Source organism: Amia ocellicauda, chromosome 12 (genome assembly GCF_036373705.1).
Source record: "Amia ocellicauda isolate fAmiCal2 chromosome 12, fAmiCal2.hap1, whole genome shotgun sequence".
Lineage (NCBI taxonomy): Eukaryota > Metazoa > Chordata > Actinopteri > Amiiformes > Amiidae > Amia > Amia ocellicauda.
In genome coordinates this window covers 29,148,317-29,172,221 of record NC_089861.1, presented here as the reverse complement: position 1 = coordinate 29,172,221, position 23,905 = coordinate 29,148,317, and the positions used below count along the sequence as shown (strand labels likewise).

The following is a 23,905-nucleotide window of genomic DNA, read 5'->3' as shown; positions in this document are numbered from 1 at the left end:
AGGCATTCTTATCTAGGGTGAGATAGATATAATGACAGACATAGTACATTACTGATAGTATAGATAATTTCTGCAATGTAAAGATACTACAGATAAAGGAAGTTAAAGTAGGTTAAGTTGGGCTGGAGCAAATCTCATCACTGTTGTGTGATTCAAGGAAATATGTTTTTGTCCACTGAACCTCTGATCCACGCTGCAGAGTAACCAGTCAGGATGGTGTGGCTTTAAAGGTCTGACGTCAGGGTCCCCCGCCCCCCCCCCTTCCTCCACCAGAACAGTTTTGGCATTTAAAACCACCTGGTGCATTGCTCTCCTGCTGTCTTGTGGTTTGGATGTCCCACACAGCGCGACACAGCAGGAGCACAAGGTACAGCTCTCCTATCTTTTCAACCTCCTCTGGTGCAACTTGTTCTCCTTCATTTTTTATTCTTATTAAACAAAAACTGAAATGATATTTTGTATCAATTCTCTTTATTTTTCTTGGGGTGGCATGGGGCAATATGTGCTCTTCATTTCCCAGTTGAAATCTCTCTTTTTTTTCGCCTTTTGGTCATTTCTTTCCTCCTTCTTCTATTCTTATCAATTATTTTATTTGTATTCCTTTACTGCTTCTTCTGTTACTGCTGTTACTGTCTTCTTCTTCTTCTTCTTCTTCTTCTTATCATTATTATTATTCAGTGTAGCTTTTGTTGGCTTATCTGTAATGATTCCTCATTAAATGGGGCAAATGGGGTGAAATTATCCAGTGTATGGAGAAAAAAAAAGACAGGGACAAACCCATCCTGGCACAATAATGGTCAGGAACTATATCAATTTGATTTCCTTGTGCTTTTGGATATCGTAACACAGCTGTGTTCCTTTTCAGAGTCATGTTGTAGGTGCACAAGCAGACAGGACAGTAGCAACAAAAACTAAAGTAAGAAATAAAGAATAAAGGTTGACTCAACTCATTATCTGACAGAACAGACTTTGCTTGTGCACAGTCCCCATGGTTCTAGGGAGACAGGGAGCACAGAGGACCCCCTGCCACACCAGCAACCAAGCAGCTCAGCACAGCAGGACCTGGCAAATTCCAGTTCTCCAGAGAGGTGTCTGGTTTTCATTCCACCTCTTTATCACTCAATTGGCTGGAGCCATTATCAGGATCAGAAGTCCAATCCCCCCGGTGATTCCAGGTCTTAATCAGTGGCTGAATGATAGGTACCTATAAAAAGCTATTGCGATCACCAGACCTGGTATACTACACTGACTCCATCCAATACTTGTTTGTGGATTGGGTAACCCTAGTGCTGACTGTCACTGTGAGCATGTTGAAGCCTCCAGATGCTTAGTACCAAACTCAGCTTGTTCAGCCAGACAAAACATCTGACCCACCCATTTCATTCCCAACACAGGTGGAATTTGGGGATTGCGATGGTGACACCCAGCTTAATCATGGTGGTACTGCTGGCAGCTGTGACACCAGATGCTTCAGCATTCAGTAATTTATTCTCTGATGGCTTCACCCATCCTAAAATCACCCAACAAGCCATCCTGCACAAAACTGCCGAAGTGCTCTCCAGCTTGGCCCAGAATCAGGGCAAAGTCTTCAGCCTGGCTCCTAAGGTATTCTTAATGTCATCACCATGATCGTGATGGGGACTTAAGACCTAATTATTATCATTATTATTATTACTAATATTATTATTGTTATTGTTATTATCATTATACTATCCCTGCTGCATGTCACTGTGACAGAAGTCCATCTCCCATGGTGAGTGTGGTGTAAGTAACTAATCTGTAGTTTATTTAGATATAGAGGCACTGCAACTGTGCAATAATTCAATGCATTTGTCCCCCAGACCTGGTCATTCTGTGCCTCTGATTTGAATCTTAAACAGGATGCTGAAAACCTGACCCCAGGAGAGGTTCTGTGCGAGTTCTACGGAGAGAAAGTGTCCGCCAGTGCTTATGAACGAGCCATCCTTACCATTGTGTTCAGTAACGTGGCAGTGGACACGTGGGGAATCTTCTCCAGCCAGAGGCATTTTGATGATGAGACGTTCTCACAAGGGAGAGCCCTGATCGTGAACGGAGCTCTCAGCGTGAAGAACAAAATCAAGGCGGAAAACATGATCTCTGCCCAACTCACCCTGGGCACAATCCTACACACACTGCAGGTCAGTGGAGACTGCTGCTCTTCTCAGGGTATCTTACTAGCAACCAGGGTTCTACCAGCATCTGTGTCTCTACAGGTCTGGGCCCAGGTAGGAGTGTGAGTGTGACATCGGCGTGATGGAGCTGGGAGCTAGATCCCTAGAGTTCTGTGTTTGAAAAACAAAGACAGATAGATGGATACAGGTACAGAGAAATAGATCTGTAAGGGACAGTTTTGAGGTCTTTCCTTTCTCTCCACAGGATTTTTACAGCCACAGTAACTGGGTGGAACTGGGATACAAATCTCCCAACCACTTCTTAATCCAACAGTCTGAACCCCTAAGCAATCTAGCAGGTAAGTAGCTCACCTGACTCATTACCTTGACACCAGCGACAAGGGACACCAAGCACTCTGCACTGTATAGCCAGTGCTTCCTTTAGCATTTAGCAGTCTTCAGTGTTTGGGTTGTCAAGTAAACCTTATCATCACATTTCCATTGTGATAATGCTCTCAAGTTTCATGATTCTTACGTAGGCAAAGTTTTCCAGGAGCACAACTCAATGGATTACTGTACAGGGGCCCAGACTTAAGACTTAAGTGCTGTGTGGACTATAGTATAGTGCAGGCCACAGACTGGAGCCAGGGTTGTGGGGACTATAGTATAGTACTGGGCCCAAACTGGAGCAAGCGCTGTGTGGACTATAGTATAGTATAATGGCCCAGACTGGAGCCAGCGCTGTGGGGACTATAGTATAGTATAGGGGCCCAGACTGGAGCCAGCACTGTGTGGAATATAGTATAGGATAGGGGCCAAACTGGAGCCAGTACTGTGTGGACTATAGGCTCTAGGGCCTGTACAGATAAAGGCATTTTAAGCTACATGAAAGCCATTCAAATACAAATACATCTGCAATACATGCACATCTAGAATGATACAGGCCTTTCAGTCCCGTGAGGAATTTATCGGCTCTGTAATAGCTACAGGACTTGCAAGGACTAGAGGCGAGTATCAATGGCCCAGACTGGGCAATTCCCTCCTGCTCATCCCCCTTCCTTCCTTCTTCATGGACGGCTGCAGGAGAGAAAGATGCCACCTGCAATGACTGTGACACAGGCACGTGCATGGACAACATCCTGCAGGACATCCTCACCCAGAGAAAAGTCACGTCAGGATACTTCAGTCTCTCCCCTTTCTCCACCAAGCCAAGAGGTAAGTGTCCCTTGAGTCTATTTTATTCCACATCGAAACAAATCCCTCTACGCCCCGCCCCCTCATGATCTAAGAGTCACCATAAACACCACTATTAGACAACTAGGTTTGAGTTGGCCACTCTCTCTGTACTTGACAAAGAATATGGTACAGCCCTGGAATCTTAAAAAGCATCAGGGAAGGAACTCTCTCACTCAAAGTACTCTCAGACAAAACATTAGATAACTGAAACAGGCACAGTACCACGGATATATTGTACACAGGCAACTGTACTTCAGACTAGAAACTTAAAAAATTGCCATTGCCAATGTAAACTGGCCACTCCCTTTTGGGTAGATTGTTGTACAGTTACTCAAGACGGTAGGTTACACATTTGTTTTTCAGCTTTCTAAAGTAGGATTGGGAGGGGGAGGGTTAAGGGGAAGGTAGGAGGCAACAAATTAATCAAATGGAATCAAGTGTCTGGATTTTGTGGTAGGGGATGTGTGAGTTGGGTATCACTTACTACCATGCTTTGTCTTCTTTTTGTGCCCCCCCGGTAGGAAAGTGCAGCCACGGTGGGACTTTTGACTTCACCAGCCGCAGCTCCCCGAAAGGAGGGATCAATAAGGACAGCGAGACTTCTAACCATGGCCACCTGCACAAAGATGCCGGTGACCTGGCTGTGGCTGCCAGTGTGGAGCTCCTGGAGGACATCCGCAACGCAGTTGGCGATGACTTCTTCCTGCGGTAAGGAAACCCAAAATGTGACTCTCATTGATGCAGTAAGATGTTCCAGAATGTAATAACTGATGTATGTGATAACTGACTGATTGATTGATTGGTTAATTGGTTAATCAGGGCAGTTACAACCCAGCAGGAGCGGTCCAGGAATTCTTATCCAGCAGTCCAAGCTCTCCATTTGAACTCATCAGTTGATTTGGTCTATATCTTCCAAAACAGGATACTTGAGAAACTGGCAGCAGCCAACGAGAGTTGAGCTGAATGAAGAAAATAAAAAGAAACAGGAAGAATAATGTATTTGATTTTCATTATTATTCAAATACTTCAAATATTCTGATGATCTCTGGTAGATCGAAACGTTGTTAAAAAACCTGTGAAGCATGGGCTAAATAAATACTTTTTATGATTTTTTGGAGCTATAAGTGAGTGGGCGGGTATTCTTTTCTTTTTATGTTATATGATCTTTTTCGATACCCAGCACCTTCTAAGGTAGTCAGATGTGCGTGTGTATAATCTTTTTTTCTACAAAATACTTCAAATAACAAATGTTGTTTTGTGGCAGGTGATTTAAAAATACTTAAAAATAATATTTTCAAATACAAATATGAATTAGTATCTGTAATTGACCCAGGTCTGCTCAAAATAAGGGTACCTACAATGCAATGATCATACTGTGGGATGTACATAGTCTGTCACTGTTGCTCACCTCCAGCTCTCACAGCAGAGTATACAGGCTATTGCCCTTGCCTCCCCAGCCATATCTTCACTCACATCCTCTTTTCGCAATGCTTTTAGTGTTTTAGTCCACACAGACGAATGCAAACAGCAACAGCTGCGAACTTATGGTCGTGTTCTTGTTGCAACAATTTCTGGAGTTCTGCACAGATCTGCAGAAATCCATCGAATCCATTGGTGGAGCAACGCAGATCGGCACGTAACTGCGAACATCTGTGCTATACAAATGTGACCTATAAATGTCCAGGTCCATGTTTGTTTACTTTTTCTCTGGCTGGATCACATGTGTTTTGGGAGCTTCAAGGCTGTGAAATCGTGGATTTCAGATCACATAAGCAATTGTGTAGTGTGCAATCTGTGCAATACATTCGGTGAAAAACAATCGTCAATTTTGAGCTGCCCACCGTTCTCAAAATCATGTTGGATCGTGTAGTGTGACCCTACCATTACTCAATATATTTGCCCCTCTCTCCCTCAGCTTCTTGAACCTCCAGAGCCCCTCGGCACTGTCATTCGTCATCGACACCACGGGCAGCATGTCCAATGACATTGAGGGCGCTAAGAACCGCGCCTTCTCCATCATCGACAGCAAGAGGGGCACCCCCGATGAGCCCTCCACCTACATCCTGGTGCCCTTCAATGACCCTGGTCAGTGATGGCCAGGGGGGCCGAGCTTGTGTGTGTGTCTGTATCTCTCCTTTAACCTCTTTCTCCTTCACTGTCCCTCCTGTTCATTGTCTTTCTCTCAGTCTCTATCTCGGTCTCTTTCTCTGGGTCTCTCTCTGTCCCCCTCTATGCCTCTCTCCATGAGCACTCCCATGTAGAAAGCAGTGGAGATTTCAATATGGCTATTTTGAACAAGAGCACAGACAAGCACCAAGACACCAGGTACCAGCACTGGAACACGGTGACTCTCCCCATCTCTGTCTTTAGACTTTGGGCCAGTCTTGAAAACAAGTGACCCAGAAATGTTCAAACAGAAAATCTCAGCGCTGACAGCATCTGGTGGAGGAGACATCCCAGAAATGTGTCTTTCTGGTCTGCAGGTACCAACGCCACACTCTTGCATGCAGACACACAAATGTCTATCAAGCGTGGTGCGTTTTAAGCACAGACTCTGTTGTACTCTATGACTCTACTGCAGTAACATTCAGTACAGTCAGTCTCTGTCTGGTACTGCCATACTATGTGTAGCCCTTCAGCATTGTACAGTTATACAAGGTAGCACTAAATGGGGTATACCTGTACAGCATTCACTCTCTCTCTGGTACACTATAACACATTACAGCCTTTCTGTCCTGCTGTAACACAGTACTATCAGTCTGAGACTGCAGTAGAGTCCATCTTCCTCCACCTTTGGTAACTGCAGTTTCACTTTTCTCTTTTAAAACAGTACAATGCAGTTACTCTTTCCCTACAGTGAGTGGGGCCACACTACATAAGCTCTATTTGGTACAGTCCATTGCAGAACGTGACCCAATCTAATCAACTGGCTGAATTTTTTAATTTCGTTCATTCCCAGCTGGCCCTGATCAGCACCCCCCCCTCTTCGAACATCTACGTGTTCACTGACGCCCCCCCCAAAGACAGCTACCTAAGGAGCACAGTGCTGGCCCTAATGGAGAGCACCAAGTCCTCTGTGAGTATGGCTCCGTTGTGTAATAATTATGCTTTTTCAGGTGCCTTTAGGAAACTCCAGTGCTGACTCACTTGGATGAGGTCTCTCCCAGTTCTACCCTTCTGGCTGAGGCTGAGGAGTCGCTATCATATGGAAACTAGTGCTGACTCAAAAGGATGATGCCACTCCCATTTGTATCTCCTGCTTGATGCTTGGACGATCTGTCTCTCTCCTTGCTCCATCTCCCTGCACCCCTCTGTCTCCACCCCCCCCCTCCCTTGTAGGATGATCTCGCTCATAATAGTAGAATGCTGGGTAATGCTCTGATAATAGGTCTCACTCCACAAGCCGTCTCTCCTCCAAGCTTAAAGCGGACTGACCTCATTTCACTGCACTGGACTCATATCAAGCCACAACCCTTGTGTAACTTGCACCATTTCCGTCCACAACTCTGACTCTGTAGAGGTCTCTGTGGTAATGCAGTTTATTCAAAGAGCACCAAGTAAAAATAGAATTGAGCTGAATTAAACTTTAAATGACCCTTGCTTTTGACACATTCACTCCTGATTTCTGCCCACTCTCCTCTCACAGGTGAGTTTCCTACTGACTGGTGGACTGTCCCGCAGGAGGAGAGGCCTTCAGGACCAAGCCCAGCGGAGTGCCCGAATGTCAGCCTCCGAGTTAACGATTTATGAGGACCTTGCGCTGTCCTCGGGTGGACACGCCATCCGGACCACCAAGTCCCTGCTTGTCAATGCATCTGTGATCATAGAGGACTCATCCACTTCCGCACTGGTAACTGCTTTAGTGAGACAGTGTGTTTGTGTGTGGCAGAGATGGGTTTTTATCTTCAACTTGGTCCCTTGAGAGGGCAAGCTAGGGTCATTTTGAGTGACAAAGCTCCGACAGTGTCATCTATGCTGTACTTGATTGTTAGGTAATGTGGTGTCACTCTCTCCATTCTCTCTCTCTCCCTTTCTCTTCTTCCCTCTGTCTCTTCCTTAATCTATTTCCTCCCCTTCCTCTGTCTGTCTCCCTCCCCTTTTCCCCTCTCTCCTCCCCTGCTTCTCTCTCTACTTCTGTCTCCCTCCATTTCTTTTCCCTACTACTCTGTCTCTCCTTTCTAAATCTCTTTCCTATACCTCTTTCACGTCCATTCCTCTCCTCTCCTCTCCTCTCCTCTCCTCTCCTCTCCTCTCCATCCCTCCCTCCCTCTCTGTCCAGGTGACCGTGTTCCAGGACAGGAGTGACCCAGCCAGGACACAGCAGTCCTTCAACTTCCCAGTGGATTCCTCCCTCCGTAACCTCACCATCTACATCTCTGGGGGGGCCACAGCCTTCCACATCATCAGCCCCCATGGTAACACCTACAACTGTCCCTCCCTATATCCCCTCCTCCCTTCAGGAAACCCCACCCTCACCACTGTCCCTCACTTCTCCCTCATGAGCAGTCTTTTCCCAGTGAATACCTGCCTCTCTCAACCATCTTCTTTATAGGCCAAGGTCACTCATGTCAATGTCTGTCCTAGTCTGGGTACTATAATGTGAGGATTCAATTCAATTTGTGCCTGTGGGCACCACTTTGAGGACCACTCTGCACAGGACTAATATGTTAAATAGTGTGTTTATGTTTATTATAATTAATTAATCATATTTTATTTCACTCTCTTTCCTATTTTAAGCACTGTCTGGTTTTCCAAATGTGTATGTATACACGGATGTATTTCAATCTTTCAGGCACCACGCAGGACAGCTCTGTGGCCCAGGGTCTTCTGGGCAGGGTGGAGCACATAGGCAACCTGTGGGCCGTCTACCTGGAGCAGGAGCCGGGACAGTGGGAGTTCAACATCAGCTCCACGCAGTCCTACACCATCAAAGTCACAGGTACTGTCCCAGCTAAGCAAATAACATTGCAGCAGTGTTACAATAAAGCCAATAAAGAAAAATGCAGGGGATGAGGTCACAACATTTGGAAAATTTGAAAATATCGTTATAATCTGACATTCAGGGAAACACTATTGACCAAATGCAATGAAAAGTGTGTTGTTGTTTTTTTGAAAAATTAATTTTTAATATTTTTTTTGTGATCAACTGAAATATTACTATAGATAAATGCATTCCTCTCACTGGCATTACAATCCCCTTGTGTTGTGTGTGGGATTAAGGCCTATTCTCCCCCGATGCTGTTGTGTGTTTTTTGGCTGATACGGTCTCTGACGCATCTCACACTTGTTGTTTCTGCTGTACTTTATTATTATTATTTTTATTTCTTGGCAGACACGCTTATCCAGGGCGACTTACAACATAAGTGCAAACAAAGTGCAAAAATACAGAGAAGAACAAGGCATCAATCATTACAAATTCAACTTAGCTAAAACATAGCAATTTAAAATAATACATTTTACAAATTCCAATTTACAATTTAAACAAGTACAGTAAGAGACTTCCTACATCCTGGATGGTGAAAGCTAAGTGCTGTCAAGATGTAGGGTTACAGGCTAGGGCTACGGGAAAGGGAGCAAGGAGGAAAACAATCAAGAATGCGAGGAGCATAATAAGCTGAAGTGCTATCTAGCAGGGATAGAGGACTAATATTACAAGTACTGTCGGAAGAGATGCATCTTGAGTAAGCGCTAGAATGAGGTCAAGGACTCTGCTGTTTTGATTTCAGTGGGCAGGTCGTTCCACCACTTAGGGGCCAGGTATGAGAAGGAGCGGCTCTGGAGGAAGGAGAGTGGAGAGGAGGCAGAGTTAGCCTTCTGGCACTGGAGGAGCACAGTGGTCTGGAGGGGATGTATGGAGAGACGAGTGTCTGAAGGTAGCTTGGTGCAGTGTGGTCAAGACAGCGGTAGGTGAGGGTCAATGTCTTGAACTGAATGCGTGCCGCTATCGGGAGCCAGTGGAGGGAGCGGAGCAGTGGAGTAGCGTGTGCGAATCGTGGCAGAGAGAATACCAGATGAACCGCAGAGTTCTGGATGAGCTGGAGCGGCGGGTAGTGGATGCAGGCAGGCCGGCCAGGAGGGAGTTGCAGTAGTCCAGGCAGGAGAGGACCAGTGACTGGACGAATAGCTGAGTCGAGTAGTCGGTGAGAAAGGGACTGATCCGGCGTATATTGCTCAGGAAGAATCTGCAGGTGCGCGTCAGCGTGGTGATGTGCTGGGAGTAGGAGAGCGCAGGATCGAGGGTGACTCCTAGATTTTTAGCGGAAGACGAAGGAGAGAGTGTGGTGGATTCGAGATGGGGAGGTCAGCAGAAGGTGAGGAAGAGTGGGGGAAAAAGAGGAGATCTGATTTGGAGAGGTTGAGCTTGAGGTGGTGCGAATGCATCCAGGTGGAAATGGCAGACAAGCAGGAAGAGATGCGTGAGGGGATGAGAGGGTCAGAAGAGGGAAAAGACAGGAAGATCTGGGCATCATCAGCGTAGAAGTGGTAGGAGAAACCATGGGAAGCAATGAGGGGGCCCAGGGAGCGAGTGTAGAGAGAGAACAGGAGCGGGCCCAGGACGGAGCCTTGGGGAACACCTGTGAGGAGAGGTTGGGGGGTGGATGAGGAGCCTCGCCATGTCACTTGGTAGGACCGGTCACTGAGGTAGGAGGAGAACCAGGTGAGAGCAGTCCCAGAGATCCCAAGGTCAGCGAGGCAGGAGAGGAGGATGGAGTGATCAACGGTGTCAAATGCTGCAGAGAGGCCAGGAGGATGAGGACTGAGGAGAGGGAGGCCGCCCGAGCACGGCTGAGGGAGTCAGTGACAGCCAGGAGAGCCGTCTCAGTGGAGTGAGCTGTGCGGAAGCCGGATTGCAGAGGATCAAGGAGTGAGTGTTGGGACAGAAAGTCCGTGAGTTGATGGTGGACCGCCCGCCCGAGAGTCTTGGAGAGGAAGGGAAGTAGGGAGACAGGGCGGTAGTTCTGAGGAGAGGTGCCATCAAGGGTTGGTTTCTTGAGCAGTGGGATGACAGCAGCTTGTTTAAATGCAGAGGGGAAACAGCCAGAGAGGAGTGAGGAGTTGAGGAGGGAGGAGATGAAGGGGAGAAGATCAGGAGCGGTTTCTTGGAAGAGACGAGAAGGGAGAGGGTTCAGGTCGCATGTTGTGAGTTTGTGACGTAGGAGTGGAGCAGACACTTCAGCATCTGAGAGAGGTGAGAATGAAGAAAAGGAAGCTTGGTCTGTGGGAGGTTTCGGTGTGATGGGAGATGAGGGTGGAGTATTGAAGAGCCTGCGGATGTCTGCAATCTTGGAGGAGAAGAAGGAGGCAAAATCATCAGCAGTGAGAGATGGGGGAGGAGGAGGGGGAGGGGGGGCAAGGAGGGAGGAAAAGGTGGAGAAGAGTTTGTGAGGGTTGTTGATAGTGGATTCGAAGAGAGATTGGAAGTAAGACTTCTTGGCTGAGGTGAGAGAGGACGAGAATGTGGACAGTAGGGAGCGGTAGAGTTCGAGGGCGGCTGGGAGTTTGGTCCTTTTCCACTTTTGTTCGGCGGCACGCAGACTAGTTTGGGTTGCACGGAGAACAGCAGAGAGCCAAGGCTGAGGAGGGGAGGGACGGGCAGGACGAGACATGAGAGGACTGAGAGAGTCATGGGAGGAGGTGAGGGAGGAGAACAAAGAGGAGGTAGCACAGATTTGAAAAACAATCAATGGAAGGCAAGAGAGTGAGGGCAGTGGAGGCAAGGGTGGAGGGGGAGACAGAGCGGAGATTACGGCGGAAGGTGACAGAGGGAGTGGGTGGAGAGGGGAGGGAGGGGAGGGAAAGGGAGAAGGAAATGAAGTGGTGGTCCGAGATGTCCATGGGTGTCACGGAGAGTGTCGAAGGGGAGCAGCCTCTAGAGAAGATGAGGTCTAGCTGGCGGCCAGCCCTGTGAGTGAGGGGAGATGGGGAGAGAGAGAAGTTAAAGGAGTGAAGGAGAGGAAGAAATCCGGCACAGTGGGAAGGGTTGGAGAGGTGGATGTTGAAGTCTCCCAGGAGGATGGTAGGTGAGGACAGTGACAGGAGAGAGGAGGCCAGGTGGACGGTAGAGAACTAGAAGGAAGAGGTGAGAGGGAGAGGTGATTTCCACTGCATGGAATTCAAAGCTGTGGGTTGAGACAGAGGAGAGAGAGCGGGGGACAGAGAAGAGGAGAGAAGGGGAGAGCAGGAGCCCTGTTCCTCCTCCCCGCCCAGTAAGACGAGGGGAGTGGGACAGGACAAAGAGAGAGGACAAGGCAGCAGGAGTGGTATAGTTGTCCGGGGAGATCCAAGTCTCGGTGAGAGCGAGGAAATCCAGAGACTGGTGGGAGGCGAAGGCAGAGATGAAGTCAGCCTTGTTGGAAGCTGAGTGGCAGTTCCACAGGCCTCCAGAGAGTGGAGTAGAGGAGAGGGAGGAGGAGGGGGGAGAGGCAGAGAGATGAGGTTGGAGGGATTAGGGAAACAATGGCACACAGCTGCACGCCGAGAGGAAGGAGAGAGCAGGACAGGAATTGGAGAGATCATCATGGTTGCCTGTGTTTGCTGTGCGGCACCACCGCACCATCGCCATCGCCATCTCCTCGCTGGAGTCCCCGCAGCTAGAGTCCTTGCCCTTTGTAATTGGGGCCCTTCAGAAGGGGGGCACTGAGGCTGCTGGCGCTGAGGGGTGGGGGGCTGTTAAATACTTCACCTGTAACTAGTGAGGACCGTGCACACCTGTGTTGCGTTGAATGACACAAGGCTGGTCAGGATGGCCCTCCCTCCCATGCAGGACTGCTAATAGCACAATTACTGGCCGCTTAATATCTGAATACAGACAAAGACAGTGCCAGATACACGCAGTTACACTGAACAATAGCTCGTAGTAATGTTAAACAAATACTAAATAATCACAGCCTACACAGTGTAACGCTTCTGATTGCAGACAGGGGGTGTCAAGTGCGCTAGGTTACTGGCTAAATTCACTAACAAACTAACAAACAGTCGCTGCTTTTCTGACAATACAGGTGCAAGATATACAATTCGTAGCTAAACAACAAACCACGTAAACAGTGTATGTAACTTAACTAAACGAGGAAACGCAAGAGAAAGCGATACTTAGCTGCGGCGACTTGAGCGACTTCTCAGCTGGCTTGTTCGAGAGTCCAGTGTAGGTTTACTACTGAGAAATTCCCAGTCACTCCTCTCTCTCACCATCCCTCCCACTCTTTCTTCTTCTCCTCTCTCTCTCTCCCTCACTGTCTCATGCTACCTGTTTTCTTGAGAATATTTGCCATCTGTTCTCTCTCTGTCTTGGTCTCTTCCTGATTGATTTTATTTACAGTCTCTCTCTCTCTCTATCTCCCTCCTCTCCTTTGATCTGTCTGTTACCAAATATTTCTGTCGTATGGCCACTGGAATTATTCCACACAGAAATACGCTAACCACTGTGGCAAATGTGTGCGGTTCTTCCTCAGGGCAGAGTGTCATCAGCTTCCTGTATGACTTTGTCACACCGTTCGGAGGAGCTCACCCAGGCTACACCACTATCGAAGGACGCCCGCTAGCTGGTAAGACAATACTGTGCATAGAGTCCAGGAGTGCTTTGTTCTCTAAATTAATGTTTCATTGATGCTTGCTTGATCACCCTGTGACGTTTCTTTGCATTTGGTGTCTGACTCTGAATCTGCCAATCTGCCGGGTTGAGCTCTCAGCACCTGAAAAGATAACCTCAGATGAAGTGCTAATATATGAAAATATTTAAAAAGTGGCAAACATTTTATTATTATTATTTTTTTTTTTTTTTTTTGTATTTTTTTTTTGTATATATATATATATTTTTTTTTTTCTTGGCAGACACCCTTATCCAGGGTGACTTACAACACCCCTGTGTAACTACTCCTCTCCTCCTTTGACTGCCCTATTGCTTCTCTTTTTCTTTTCTTCCCTTGCACCCCCCACACCAACCCTGTCTTTCCACTCTCTCCTCTGTCTCCCATACACCTCTGTCACCTCTCTCTCTCCCTCTCCACCAGGGAACAATGGGACAATGCTGGTGACAGTGACAGGGATGGGCGCATCCCGATCTTTGTCGGTGATGGGGGTCACTCTGCGGGGGCTCTCGGGCACCACGGTGACCAATGGCAGCGTGACACCCATGGGGGAGTTGGGGCAGTACCTGGTGTTTTTGTCAGAGGTGCCGGGCGGCCAGTTTTCCATACTGGTCAAAGGGCTGCTCAATGGCTCTCAAGTCTACCAGCGCCAGTCCAGCACCATGCTCACAGCCTCGGACATCGTTGTGAGGGTACGGCCCCACACTTCCCGGGGTTCTTGAAAGGCAACCGCCACTGTGCTGCAAGAATAACATAACATAAACCATCCAAGATTGATCACCCATGGTTATCGTCTTTAGTGTAGAGGAGCCAAACTCGCCTCTCTCTGTTCTCTCTCACTTACTACACCACTCTCTACCTCTACTCCCACAGACAGATCTTAACATCTCTCTGGAACCTGGAAAGGATTACATCATCCCCTTCTCCATGGAGACCAATGGGACGGGTGGCACTTTCTCCATCAGCGTGCGGGATGACAAGAGATTTGTGATTAACTTCACAGAGAGGTATGTGTGTGGGTCGGGGGGAAACACAGGCCGATGGTGTCATTTTCAGTTCAGTTAATTTAATTTAGTATTTGTTATAGTACTGCTCTCCCACAAGTCATCACAGAGCATGCTAGAGAATTACAGAGGGGTACATTTTGCAAGTTTCTGCCCTGCAATGTTGCTGATTAAAACTGCCTTTTTCCATAGCGTCACTGCGGGGAGTAATGGCACAGCCAGGGGCACCTTCGCGCTGTCAGTTCCCGCCACCGTGGCCTCGGGCACAGACCTCACAATCACAGTGGAGGCCCAGTCCACCTCAAATAGCGACTTCAACTATGCAGTGCTGCGGCTCGCCATTGACAAGAAGGTATGAGTCAATCAGTCAGTCTGTCCGACTTTAATTACAGTTTTTCACAATAATTCACACACTGAACCTAGTTCTATGAACACAATATCTCAAACCGTTAGTTTGTTACCAAAAGAAGACTATTTCAACAAAAGCAAAATTTACCTGTTTTCACCCAAATGTCAGATTCATTAAATTGTTTTTGCTAGACCCAACGCACAGTTCTCTTCATAAAGTGCAACCTTCATTAATGACACCTCATGTGTTCATGTAGAAACCACTGCCACTCAATATGCCAAACTCCAATCACTAAAATGCAAAACGCTTCTCAAGGTGCAGACACGAGTAAACTAGCAATCAGAAATTTTGTCACAGCTAGCCCTGGTTCTGGAGGACTTCCAGTGTCTGCTGTCTTGCTGGACTGTCACTCCAGAGCCATTTATTGCTGACTTCTTGCTCTGCACCTGTTTAAGAGTTGAGAATGACTGAGGAGGCTGGAACAAGACTATCAGGAGTTCAGTTAAGAGCTTGGCTGGAATGAAATCCAGCAGACACAGGGCTCCTCCAGCAGATATGGGGGCTTTCCTCTGGGGGCTCCCCCAGGGCCAGGCCTGGTAAAACACTGGCCTCAATTAGTCAATCTAGCAGCACTCTAACCCGTTGGGCATAAATCCAATAAAGGTAGAATTAAACCCAAATCAAACCAACTGGAAAAGCAAGACACCCTCTTATATAGCTTCCCTCTGCCAGCACAATTTTCAATAACAGAAAAACAGGAGGCAGAACAGCCCCCCTTCCCCGAGACCATTCCCCTTCAGTACTCACCCCCGCCCCCATTTTCGCTTCTGATGAGATGTTGCCGTCTGTATGTCTGACCCGCAGGTTGACGACTTCGTGCCCCCAGCCTGTCAGGTGACCCATGTGTCAGAGAACTGCTCCTTCCCCTGTGGCCTGGAGGAGTGGTCCCTGCAGGCCGAGATCCGGGATAATCGCTCAGCAGTGGTGCGCGTCTTCACCCACCTGGGCAACGGCACACTGAACACGACGCAGGAGAGCGGAGGAGCCAGTGGGAACGTGACGCTGGTCAGCTACAGTGCCTCCTGCTGTGCGCCTGAGGTGGAGATCCTGGCGGTGGACTCCGTGGGGAATGTGGGGGTCTGCTCTCACTCCATCAGGAGCGTCCCCTCCTCCACTTCTGCCCCCTCTGCTGCCCCACTGTGCTCCATAGTCTCGCTGTTGCTCTGCTGTTTGCTGGGCCTTCCCTCACCCTTATGAGGAAAACACAGGGACTTCCCACTGCCCCCAACACAACTTCCACCTCCCTCTCCTCTTAACTTCCTGCCTCCAACTATCCCCCCCATCTTTTTTATTGAAGAACAGAGCTATTTATGAAGATTAAACGTCACTGACCACAACTTGGATAATCAGACCTTAAGCAACCATTTTGTGTAGATTCAAATTCTATAATTCTAACACCTGCATTTAATCTCAGTATCATATTCAGGTATACATGTCTCTTGCACGAGAGAGGTTCCAAAGCAATTCCTGTTAAATGAAATGCGTGCTAAACAGGCTCTTAAATACACTGAATTCATGTGGATAGGTTTCATAAATGTGAAAACATGAAAATTTAATACAAATATAAATGTGCTGTTAATCAGAAAATTGTTTTGATACATTAACAATACGAGTAATAATAATAAAATCATCATATTCATTGGAATTGTAACTTGAATCTGCCAATATTCCTGGCTCCTGACTGATACTCTTTTGCTTCATTTTAGATTTTAACTTACATTTCCAACTCGTTTTGGGTCCAGCTGTTTTTTTCTGTCCCTTCCTTCCTTAAAATGTTGTCTAGATTTTGATAGAACTGTTTAGGAGTTACACACGTCAAACAAAGGACAGGTGAGAGAGAGAAAGCTTTTTTTTTGTTGGATTTCTGCTGTGAGACACTCTTAGCATTGCTAATCTTGTTTTTAGTCTTGCCTCAATTGAAGTGAATCTGAGTCCTAGTTTGCCTTAATTGTAGTTAATTCATTTCAGCTGCTGTGTTAGAGTGACAAGTAAATGAGTCAGAGAGGTGTCAATTGGTGGCAAGAAGCTCATCACCAAGGTAGTTAAGCTGAGCCTGAGAAATATGAGGTGCATATGTAAAACAGCGCACACTTTTTCCGAGTATCTTTTTTCACACATTTAACTTAAACCTTGTGTTTTTTTCCACATTTAGTAAACAATTAAGCTGTTTTTTCCACATTTATAAAGATTTCATTTTTTTAAATAAATACTTACATAAATGCTTAATCTCCATTTTTGAAAAATAAATATTTATCATTTGATTAAATATTTAATGGTCACAAAATAAATATATAGTTTTAAAATAAATATTTAGTCTAAATATAAATGTTAGATATAAATATTGTAACAGTTTTCAAACTTCACTGTCCAGCAAGGGTTCAATAACAAGAGACTGAACATTAAACAATTCAGTGCTGTTGATTTCTTACATACACTTACACCCCACCTTTAGAAAGGCAGGAATTGGCAGTAGAAAGAACTGACTCAGCCACGAAAGATGGGGAGGGCTGTTTCCAGCCCAGACGAGAACACTCGGGGGAGGGGAAACAGAACATCAGACAGAGGGACACACACAGTGGGAGGACACAGGGAGACAAAATGCGACACACAAACAAATATCCCCAAATCCTAAACACCCAACACTGTCCACTCCAATGTCCAGCAGGCTGATCATGTGGGCCTTTATGCACCAGACACACGTCGCAGGTCCTGCAGTAGTGTGCCATGTCTTTGTGGTTCCGGCCCCAGTAAAAATGCTCGTGGAGGCGCCGCAGGGTCTTGGCAGCCCCGATATGTCCCATGCCCGGCTGGCCGTGCACCCCCCGTAGTAGACTGGCACGGAGCGCCTGCGGGACCACCAGCTGCCATTTCACCTCTCCGCTCGCTGGCACACGCCATCCCTTGTATAGGACGCCCCCTCTCACCTCTAAAGTGTCCCAGGCAGCACAGAGAGCTTTCACTCCACAGGGATGTGGGGTGAGAGCAGCCCGGTCCGGCCTGAGGTTTTCTCCCTTCCATCGGAGGACCAGTCCGACTTCCAGGTCTTCTGGTTGCAACTCAGTCAATTCTTCGATCGATGGCACTCGATGGCGGAACACAGGCGAGGGGAGAGGGTGTCCACATTGCCATGCCATCTGCCCTCCCGGTGTTCAACCACAAAGTCGAAATCCTGGAGGGCCTCCAGCCAGCGGGCCAGCTGACCTTCTGGCTCCCGAAAGTTGATCAGCCAGGTGGGGGAGGTGTGTTCAGTCTGCAGCCGGAACTGGGTGCCATAGAGGTAGGGATGGAAGTGTCAGTTGGCCAGGATCATGGGCAGGAGCTTGCATCGCATGACACAATAGTTCCATTCTGCATGGCTGAGTGCCCGGCTGAAGTAGGCGACCACCCGCTCTCCATCCAGCCCAGTGTGGGACAGGACTGCTCCCACCTCGGTGTCGCTGGGTCAGGGCGTCTCGGAGCTGGGCAAAGGCGATAGCGCAGACGTCGTCCCATTTAAACCTCCGTCCCTTTTCTGTGAGGCGATGGAGAGGGCTGGCCACATGTGCAAAGTCCCGGACGAAGCACCGATAATAAGAGGCTAGGCCCAGGAAGCTGTGGAGTTCTGTGACCGAGGTTGGGGTGGGCTAGTCTCATATAGTGGCTACCTTGGTGGGGTCTGTGGCTACCCCCTCCAATCCCACAATGTCTCCCAGGAAGGTGACCTGTCTCTTGAGCAGTTCGCACTTCCGGGGGTTGAGCCGGAGACCCGCCCTGAGGATGTGCTCCAGGACATGACGGAGGTTGTTCAGGGCACCGGTGAAGTCGGGGGCGTCAACCAGGAGGTCGTCCAGGTACAGGACACACTGTAACCGGGGGATGGGAGACAGCACCCACTCCATGAGGCGCTCAAAGGTGGCAGGCGCGTTGCACAGTCCGAAAGGCATCACTGTAAACTGCCATAAGCCCTGCCCTATGAAGAATGCAGTTTTCGGGCGAGCCTCCAGTGCCACTTCCACCTGTCAGTAGCCGCTGCAGAGGTCAAGGGAGCTGAACCAGGTGGAGCCCGCGATGTAGTCCAGGGCATCATCGATCCTTGGCAGATGATTGGAAAACTGCCATACCAATCCATAAGAAAGTGGACACAACTGAGCCAGGAAATTACAGACCAATCAGTCTCACCTGCATTACTTGTAAAATGTTGGAAAAAATGATTAGACAGAAAATAGAGGATAATGAAAACCATATTCTTGGAGATAGTCAACATGGGTTTAGACGAGGCAGATCATGTCTTACTAATTTATTAGAATTTTTTGAACATGCAACTGCAGCTGTAGATCATGTGAAAGCATATGATATGATATACTTAGATTTCAAAAATGCTTTTGATAAGGTTCCACACCAAAGACTGATCCTCAACTTGGAAGCTGTAGGCATTCAGGGTAAGGTAAGTAGATGGATTATGAACTGGTTGATGTCTAAGAAACAGAGGGTGTTGATTAGAGGAGTTGCTTGTAACTGGAGTGAGGTTGTTAGTGGAGTTCCACAGAAATCAGATACAATCTCAGCAGCACAGGCTATTCAGAGGGACTTAGATAATATTCAGTTGTGGGCCGACACCTGGCAGATTAAATTAAATGTGGACAAGTGCAAGGTAATACATGCAGGTAACAAAAATGTCCACTATAATTACACTATGAGAGGAATAGAAATAGAAGAAGTAACGCATGAGAAAGACCTAGGAGTCTATGTGAACTCCTCACTTTCTCCATCCAAACAGTGTGGGGAAGCAATTAAAAAAGGTAAACAGGATGCTAGGGTATATTGTCAAAAGTGTAGAATTTAAAAAAAGGGCAGTGATGTTCAGACTGTACAATGCACTAGTTAGAGCTCATCTGGATACTGTGTGCAGTTCTGGGCTCCACACTTCAAGAAGGATATCGCTGCTCTAGAGGCAGTTCAGAGGAGAGCAACCAGACTTATTCCAGGTCTGAAGGGAATGTCCTACTGAGAGACTGAGGGACCTGAACCTTTTCACCCTGGAACAGAGAAGACTACATGGGGACTTGATTCAAGTCTTCAAAATTATGAAAGGCATTGACCACATCAAACCAGAGGAGCTTTTCCAGATCAGCAGGGACACACACACCAGGGGAGACAAATTGAAATTGGTCTTCAAGGCATTCAAGACAGAAAACTGGAGACACTTCTTCATACAGAGAGTTGTCACAATCTGAACAAACTCCACAGTGATGTGGTTGAAGCTGAAAATTTGGGAACATTTAAAAATAGGCTGGATAGTATCCTTGGATCACTTAGTTATTAATGGACACCAAACGAGCACGATGCTTTATTAAGGCAGAATCCCGAGTCAGGAGATGCACCTCTCTCTGTGATGTGCTGCTCAGTAGGGCTGCCACCTGTCCCACAATCCCAGGACATTTGAGAAGGGTATACTTGCAGGACAGAGGCACCACATCTCCTACACCAGGCCTGATGCACCACAGCTCCTACACACTAACTCCACCTCTACAGTGATGCAAAAGAGGCGTGAAATTTGAAATCACAAGCACTGTCATAAAAAGAGCAATTGTATTTCAAACTGAGGAGAGATTGTGCAAAGTAAAGTACATTTAGTCAGATACATTTTCAATTTGCGTTGAATTATCTGTTCATTCATATCTTAACTATCACCATAAACTTAGTACATTGGGCAATCAAATATGTTATTATTATTATTTATTTCTTAGCAAACGCCCTTGTCCAGGGCGACTTACAAAATATAAGAGCACCCCCACAAAAACAAATGGATATGCAATTTTTTTCCTCTTACAGTTTTTCCCAGTCATTTATACACTGTGACCGAAAGCAAACAAAGAGAGACAAGAACGGAGTACAAAGGAGAGTCTAGGAGAAAAAGAGAAACACAGTGTGGCTTGGTGGAGGAAACAAAAGGGTTTTTGTTACAGGGTAAACAGACATAGCTGTCCCTGGCCAGTTCTTTTCATTTGATGTTTATCTGAGAGCCCAGAGACGGGATAGGTTTTTGTTTGTTTTTGTAAATAAATACATGCCCTGGCGTTTACAACTAAATCTGGTAGTGTAAGTTTTCAGATTTTCGACCATACAGGGAAGCTGATCCATCACAGCGTATAATAGAGGACAATGGGATGTTTCAGAACATACACTGTGTTTCAATATCCACTATTGATCCTTTGCTGAGAAGGCACAGGATGAGCATGAAGCAAATATACCCTGTAAAATTTGAAAGGAATTCTGATCGTGTGAAAGAGATGTGCTACTTGTATGTGCATGTGTGTATGAATCTGTTTACAGTACTGTTGTGCACTCGACAGAGACAAAGGTACAGGAAGTACACAAATACACCATGTTCTAATCACTGTTCCTACATGGTCAGAAAATACTTGAGCTTGATGCAAATGATGTCCACATTGAGTTCATCTATGTTGATGAGGCAGGATTCAATCTGACCAAGAGGCGGCGCCAGGAAAGAAACATCATTGGCCATCAAGCAAGGGTGGAGGTCCCTGGCCAAAGGGGTGGAAACATAGTCATGTGTGCTGCTTTCAATCATCAGGAGGTTGTCCATTGCCATGTCACACTTGTCAGCCCTTGCAACACAGCACTCCTGGTATTCCTTGATGCAGTGTGTGACCTTTTTTTCCCACCCCCAGAGAGACAACATAGGGCCCCAGGCCACACCACTTATGCTGTCATATGGGACAATGTGAGCTTCCACCGTGCAGCACTAATCCAAGAATGGTTCACCAACCACCCCCAGAACCAAATGATTTTCCTTCCACCATATTCACCCTTCCTCAGTTTTTTACTGAATTTTTGAATTTTTATTCAACTTGGTGATGATCGGAACCCTCATCAGCAAGCAAGTCTTCTCCAGGCAATGGAGGAGGCCTACGGCGATAACACTGCAGAGGCATGCCAAGGATAGATCCGCCATGCTGGTTGCTTTTCCCCCACTACTTGGCCAGGGAACACATCAGTTGTGATGTGGATGAAAACATGCAGCCAAATCAACATGACAGGCAGGACAATGCCTGAGATTTCAGTGTTTTCTTTTCTCTCCATTCAAGTGTACTGTACAGTACTGTAACTGGTTGTTGCTTGATGATACTGTAAAAGCCGGACACAAGAAGCTGGGAGAGGGTCTCAGGTTGCACCGGTGTCCGGGCTTTATTGAGGTTCAGTCCAGCAGGAAAACACAAAAAAGGGGAAAAACAAAGCAAACAAAAACAAGCACACAAACATCCACACAAACAGGGTGCTCTGGGCAGTCAGGGGTAGTGGTGGCAGTCCTTCTCGTCGGGTTAGCTCCCTCCTTTCGGGAAGGAGAGTGGTTAAATAGACAAGGCACAGCTGCCGCTGACGTCACAATCGTTTGCGAGGCAGCGGACAACACAGTGAGCACCTAATTAGCGAGCGTCAGCAGCAGCCATGCCGTGACAGACAGCGGCCTGTCACAGATACAAAATGTATATGTGTTGTACACAGCTCAAAAAAATTAAGGGAACACTTGAATCACACATTGGATCTCTATGAACAAAATATATCAAAGATCAAAATCTTTATTGTACATTGTGTAATTCGTTGAGAACAAAATGACAATGGAAACCAAAATCACCAATCAATTGAGGGCTGGATTCAAACTCACACCGAAAATCAATTGAAATCACAGGCTGTTCCAACTTGCGTGAATTTCATCATGGCACCTCATATGTGACTCAGTGGTGTGTATGGCCCCCATGTGCCTGTATGCACTCCCAACAATGTCTGGGCATGCTCCTGGGGGATCTCCTCCCTAACCTGGATCAGGGCATCAGTGAGCTCCTGGACAGTCTGTGGCGCTACTTGGCGGCGTCGGATGCACCAATACATAACGTCCCAAAGGTTCTCAATTGGAATCAGGTCTGGGGAACGTGAGGGCCAGTCAATGGCATCAATGCCTTCGTCATCCAGGAACTGCCTACACACTCTGGCCACATGAGGCTGGGAATTGTCCTGCACCAGGTAGAACCTAGGGCCCACTGCACCAGAGTAAGGTCTGATGATGGGTCTGAGGATTTCATCCCGGTACCTAACAGCAGTCAGGGTACTGTTGGCTAGCACATGGAGGTCCGTACGACACTCCAAGGTTATGCCTCCCCATACCATCACTGAACCACAGCCAAACCTCCACCATGTGGAAAAATGCCCCCACTGTTACATTTTTTATTGTTCATTTTGTTGTTGTATGTTGTGCTGTTGTATTGTTTCTGTTGTTGGATGGCATGAACAGGCAGCTCACATTGTGAAGTTTCTATTCCCACTGCCTGAAATGCAGAGGTTTCCAACAACTGTGTTAGCGTCATGTTTCCGTCTCTAAGCACCTTTCTCCGTAAGCGTGTGGAACTGCAACTCAGGATTAGTTGCAACTTAACCCCCCGTCTACATCTGTGAAATCGCATGTGGATGCAAGCTGCCTGAGCCCCTGTCTCCTACGAGACCCTATTGCCCCCTTGGGAGGACACTTCAATGATTGAATGTGTCATGACCACAGACCAGCACTCTTTTCCCAGTCCAAGCACTTCCACTTTTCCCCACTAGATGTCACCATCAACCTTCCTTACCAGTCACTTCTCCCAGCTCCCATCAATCAATCAATCAACATTCCTGAATACCATGTGCACTTGTTTAATCACCCTCTGCCTCTTGTGATGAAGCAGCTTTGCCTCTCATCCCTTAAGCAGGAAATGTCCTTGCATACTATCATTATTGTTATTGTTTTTATTTGTCATTTGTTTTGCTGTTGTGTTTGATTTGTTTTACTGTTTAATCTGCTGAAACTGTTCATTAGCATATACATTACTATGATAGCGGTATGGTATTTACATAATCAATACTTATCTGGTTTGGTTATGTGGGGAGGTTTTCCTGCCCTGAAACCATATGAGGATCACGTCTTAAACAGCATTTTCCTTTCTTACAGTGTTAAATCTAGTAGGGCATTTGTTTTGTCGGCTTTTGCTTTTCTTTACTGGTATGTGTATTTTCTTCAGTCCGCTAATGTTTCTTCTTGGTTATTCCTTTATGATTTTGTTCAGTGAAGGGTTTCCTTTGATATGAGAGCGATTTAGATCTCGCGCGAGGACTGTTTCCTGTTTAAATGCCATGCTCTACTTTCATATGTGTGTGTGGGGGGGAGGTATCGTATTTATGTGTTTTTATATAATAGAATCGTACCAACTCTCATTAATGGGAATAACGACGCTGGTTTTATTTATGTTGTTTGTAATTTTACAGTTTAAACCGGTGTATTTTGTATAATGTAGGTTAATTTATTATTGCCTTGTTGTTAAAAGCGACAGGGTTCTCCTTAATATAAATCGATTGGTTTGATCCAAGGCTACAAAGGAGGGGGATAGAAAATAGTGGGTTAGTTTGGTTTTTACTCTAGACTGGTCACTATGGGGTGGATTAGAACTCCAAAGAAAATTGAATACCTCTTTCTATGTGTAGAGGAGACTTGATTAATATACATGGATTACA

The 23,905-nt window shown here is 46.8% G+C and overlaps 1 protein-coding gene across 1 annotated transcript; it reads left to right on the top strand.

Annotated features, from left to right (window-relative positions):
• The first annotated feature begins 304 nt into the window (after nucleotides 1-304).
• LOC136764871 (von Willebrand factor A domain-containing protein 7) lies at nucleotides 305-16,022 on the top strand. The gene is made up of 17 exons (XM_066719231.1): nucleotides 305-367; nucleotides 1,395-1,605; nucleotides 1,881-2,159; nucleotides 2,398-2,491; nucleotides 3,216-3,347; nucleotides 3,890-4,076; nucleotides 5,284-5,453; nucleotides 5,739-5,851; nucleotides 6,328-6,444; nucleotides 7,015-7,218; nucleotides 7,648-7,783; nucleotides 8,161-8,307; nucleotides 12,818-12,910; nucleotides 13,376-13,644; nucleotides 13,826-13,959; nucleotides 14,149-14,308; nucleotides 15,170-16,022. The coding sequence occupies exons 1-17, from the start codon at nucleotides 333-335 to the stop codon at nucleotides 15,560-15,562; spliced, it is 2,874 nt and encodes a 957-aa protein (XP_066575328.1). The 5' UTR covers nucleotides 305-332; the 3' UTR covers nucleotides 15,563-16,022.
• Nucleotides 16,023-23,905: the final 7,883 nt, after the last annotated feature.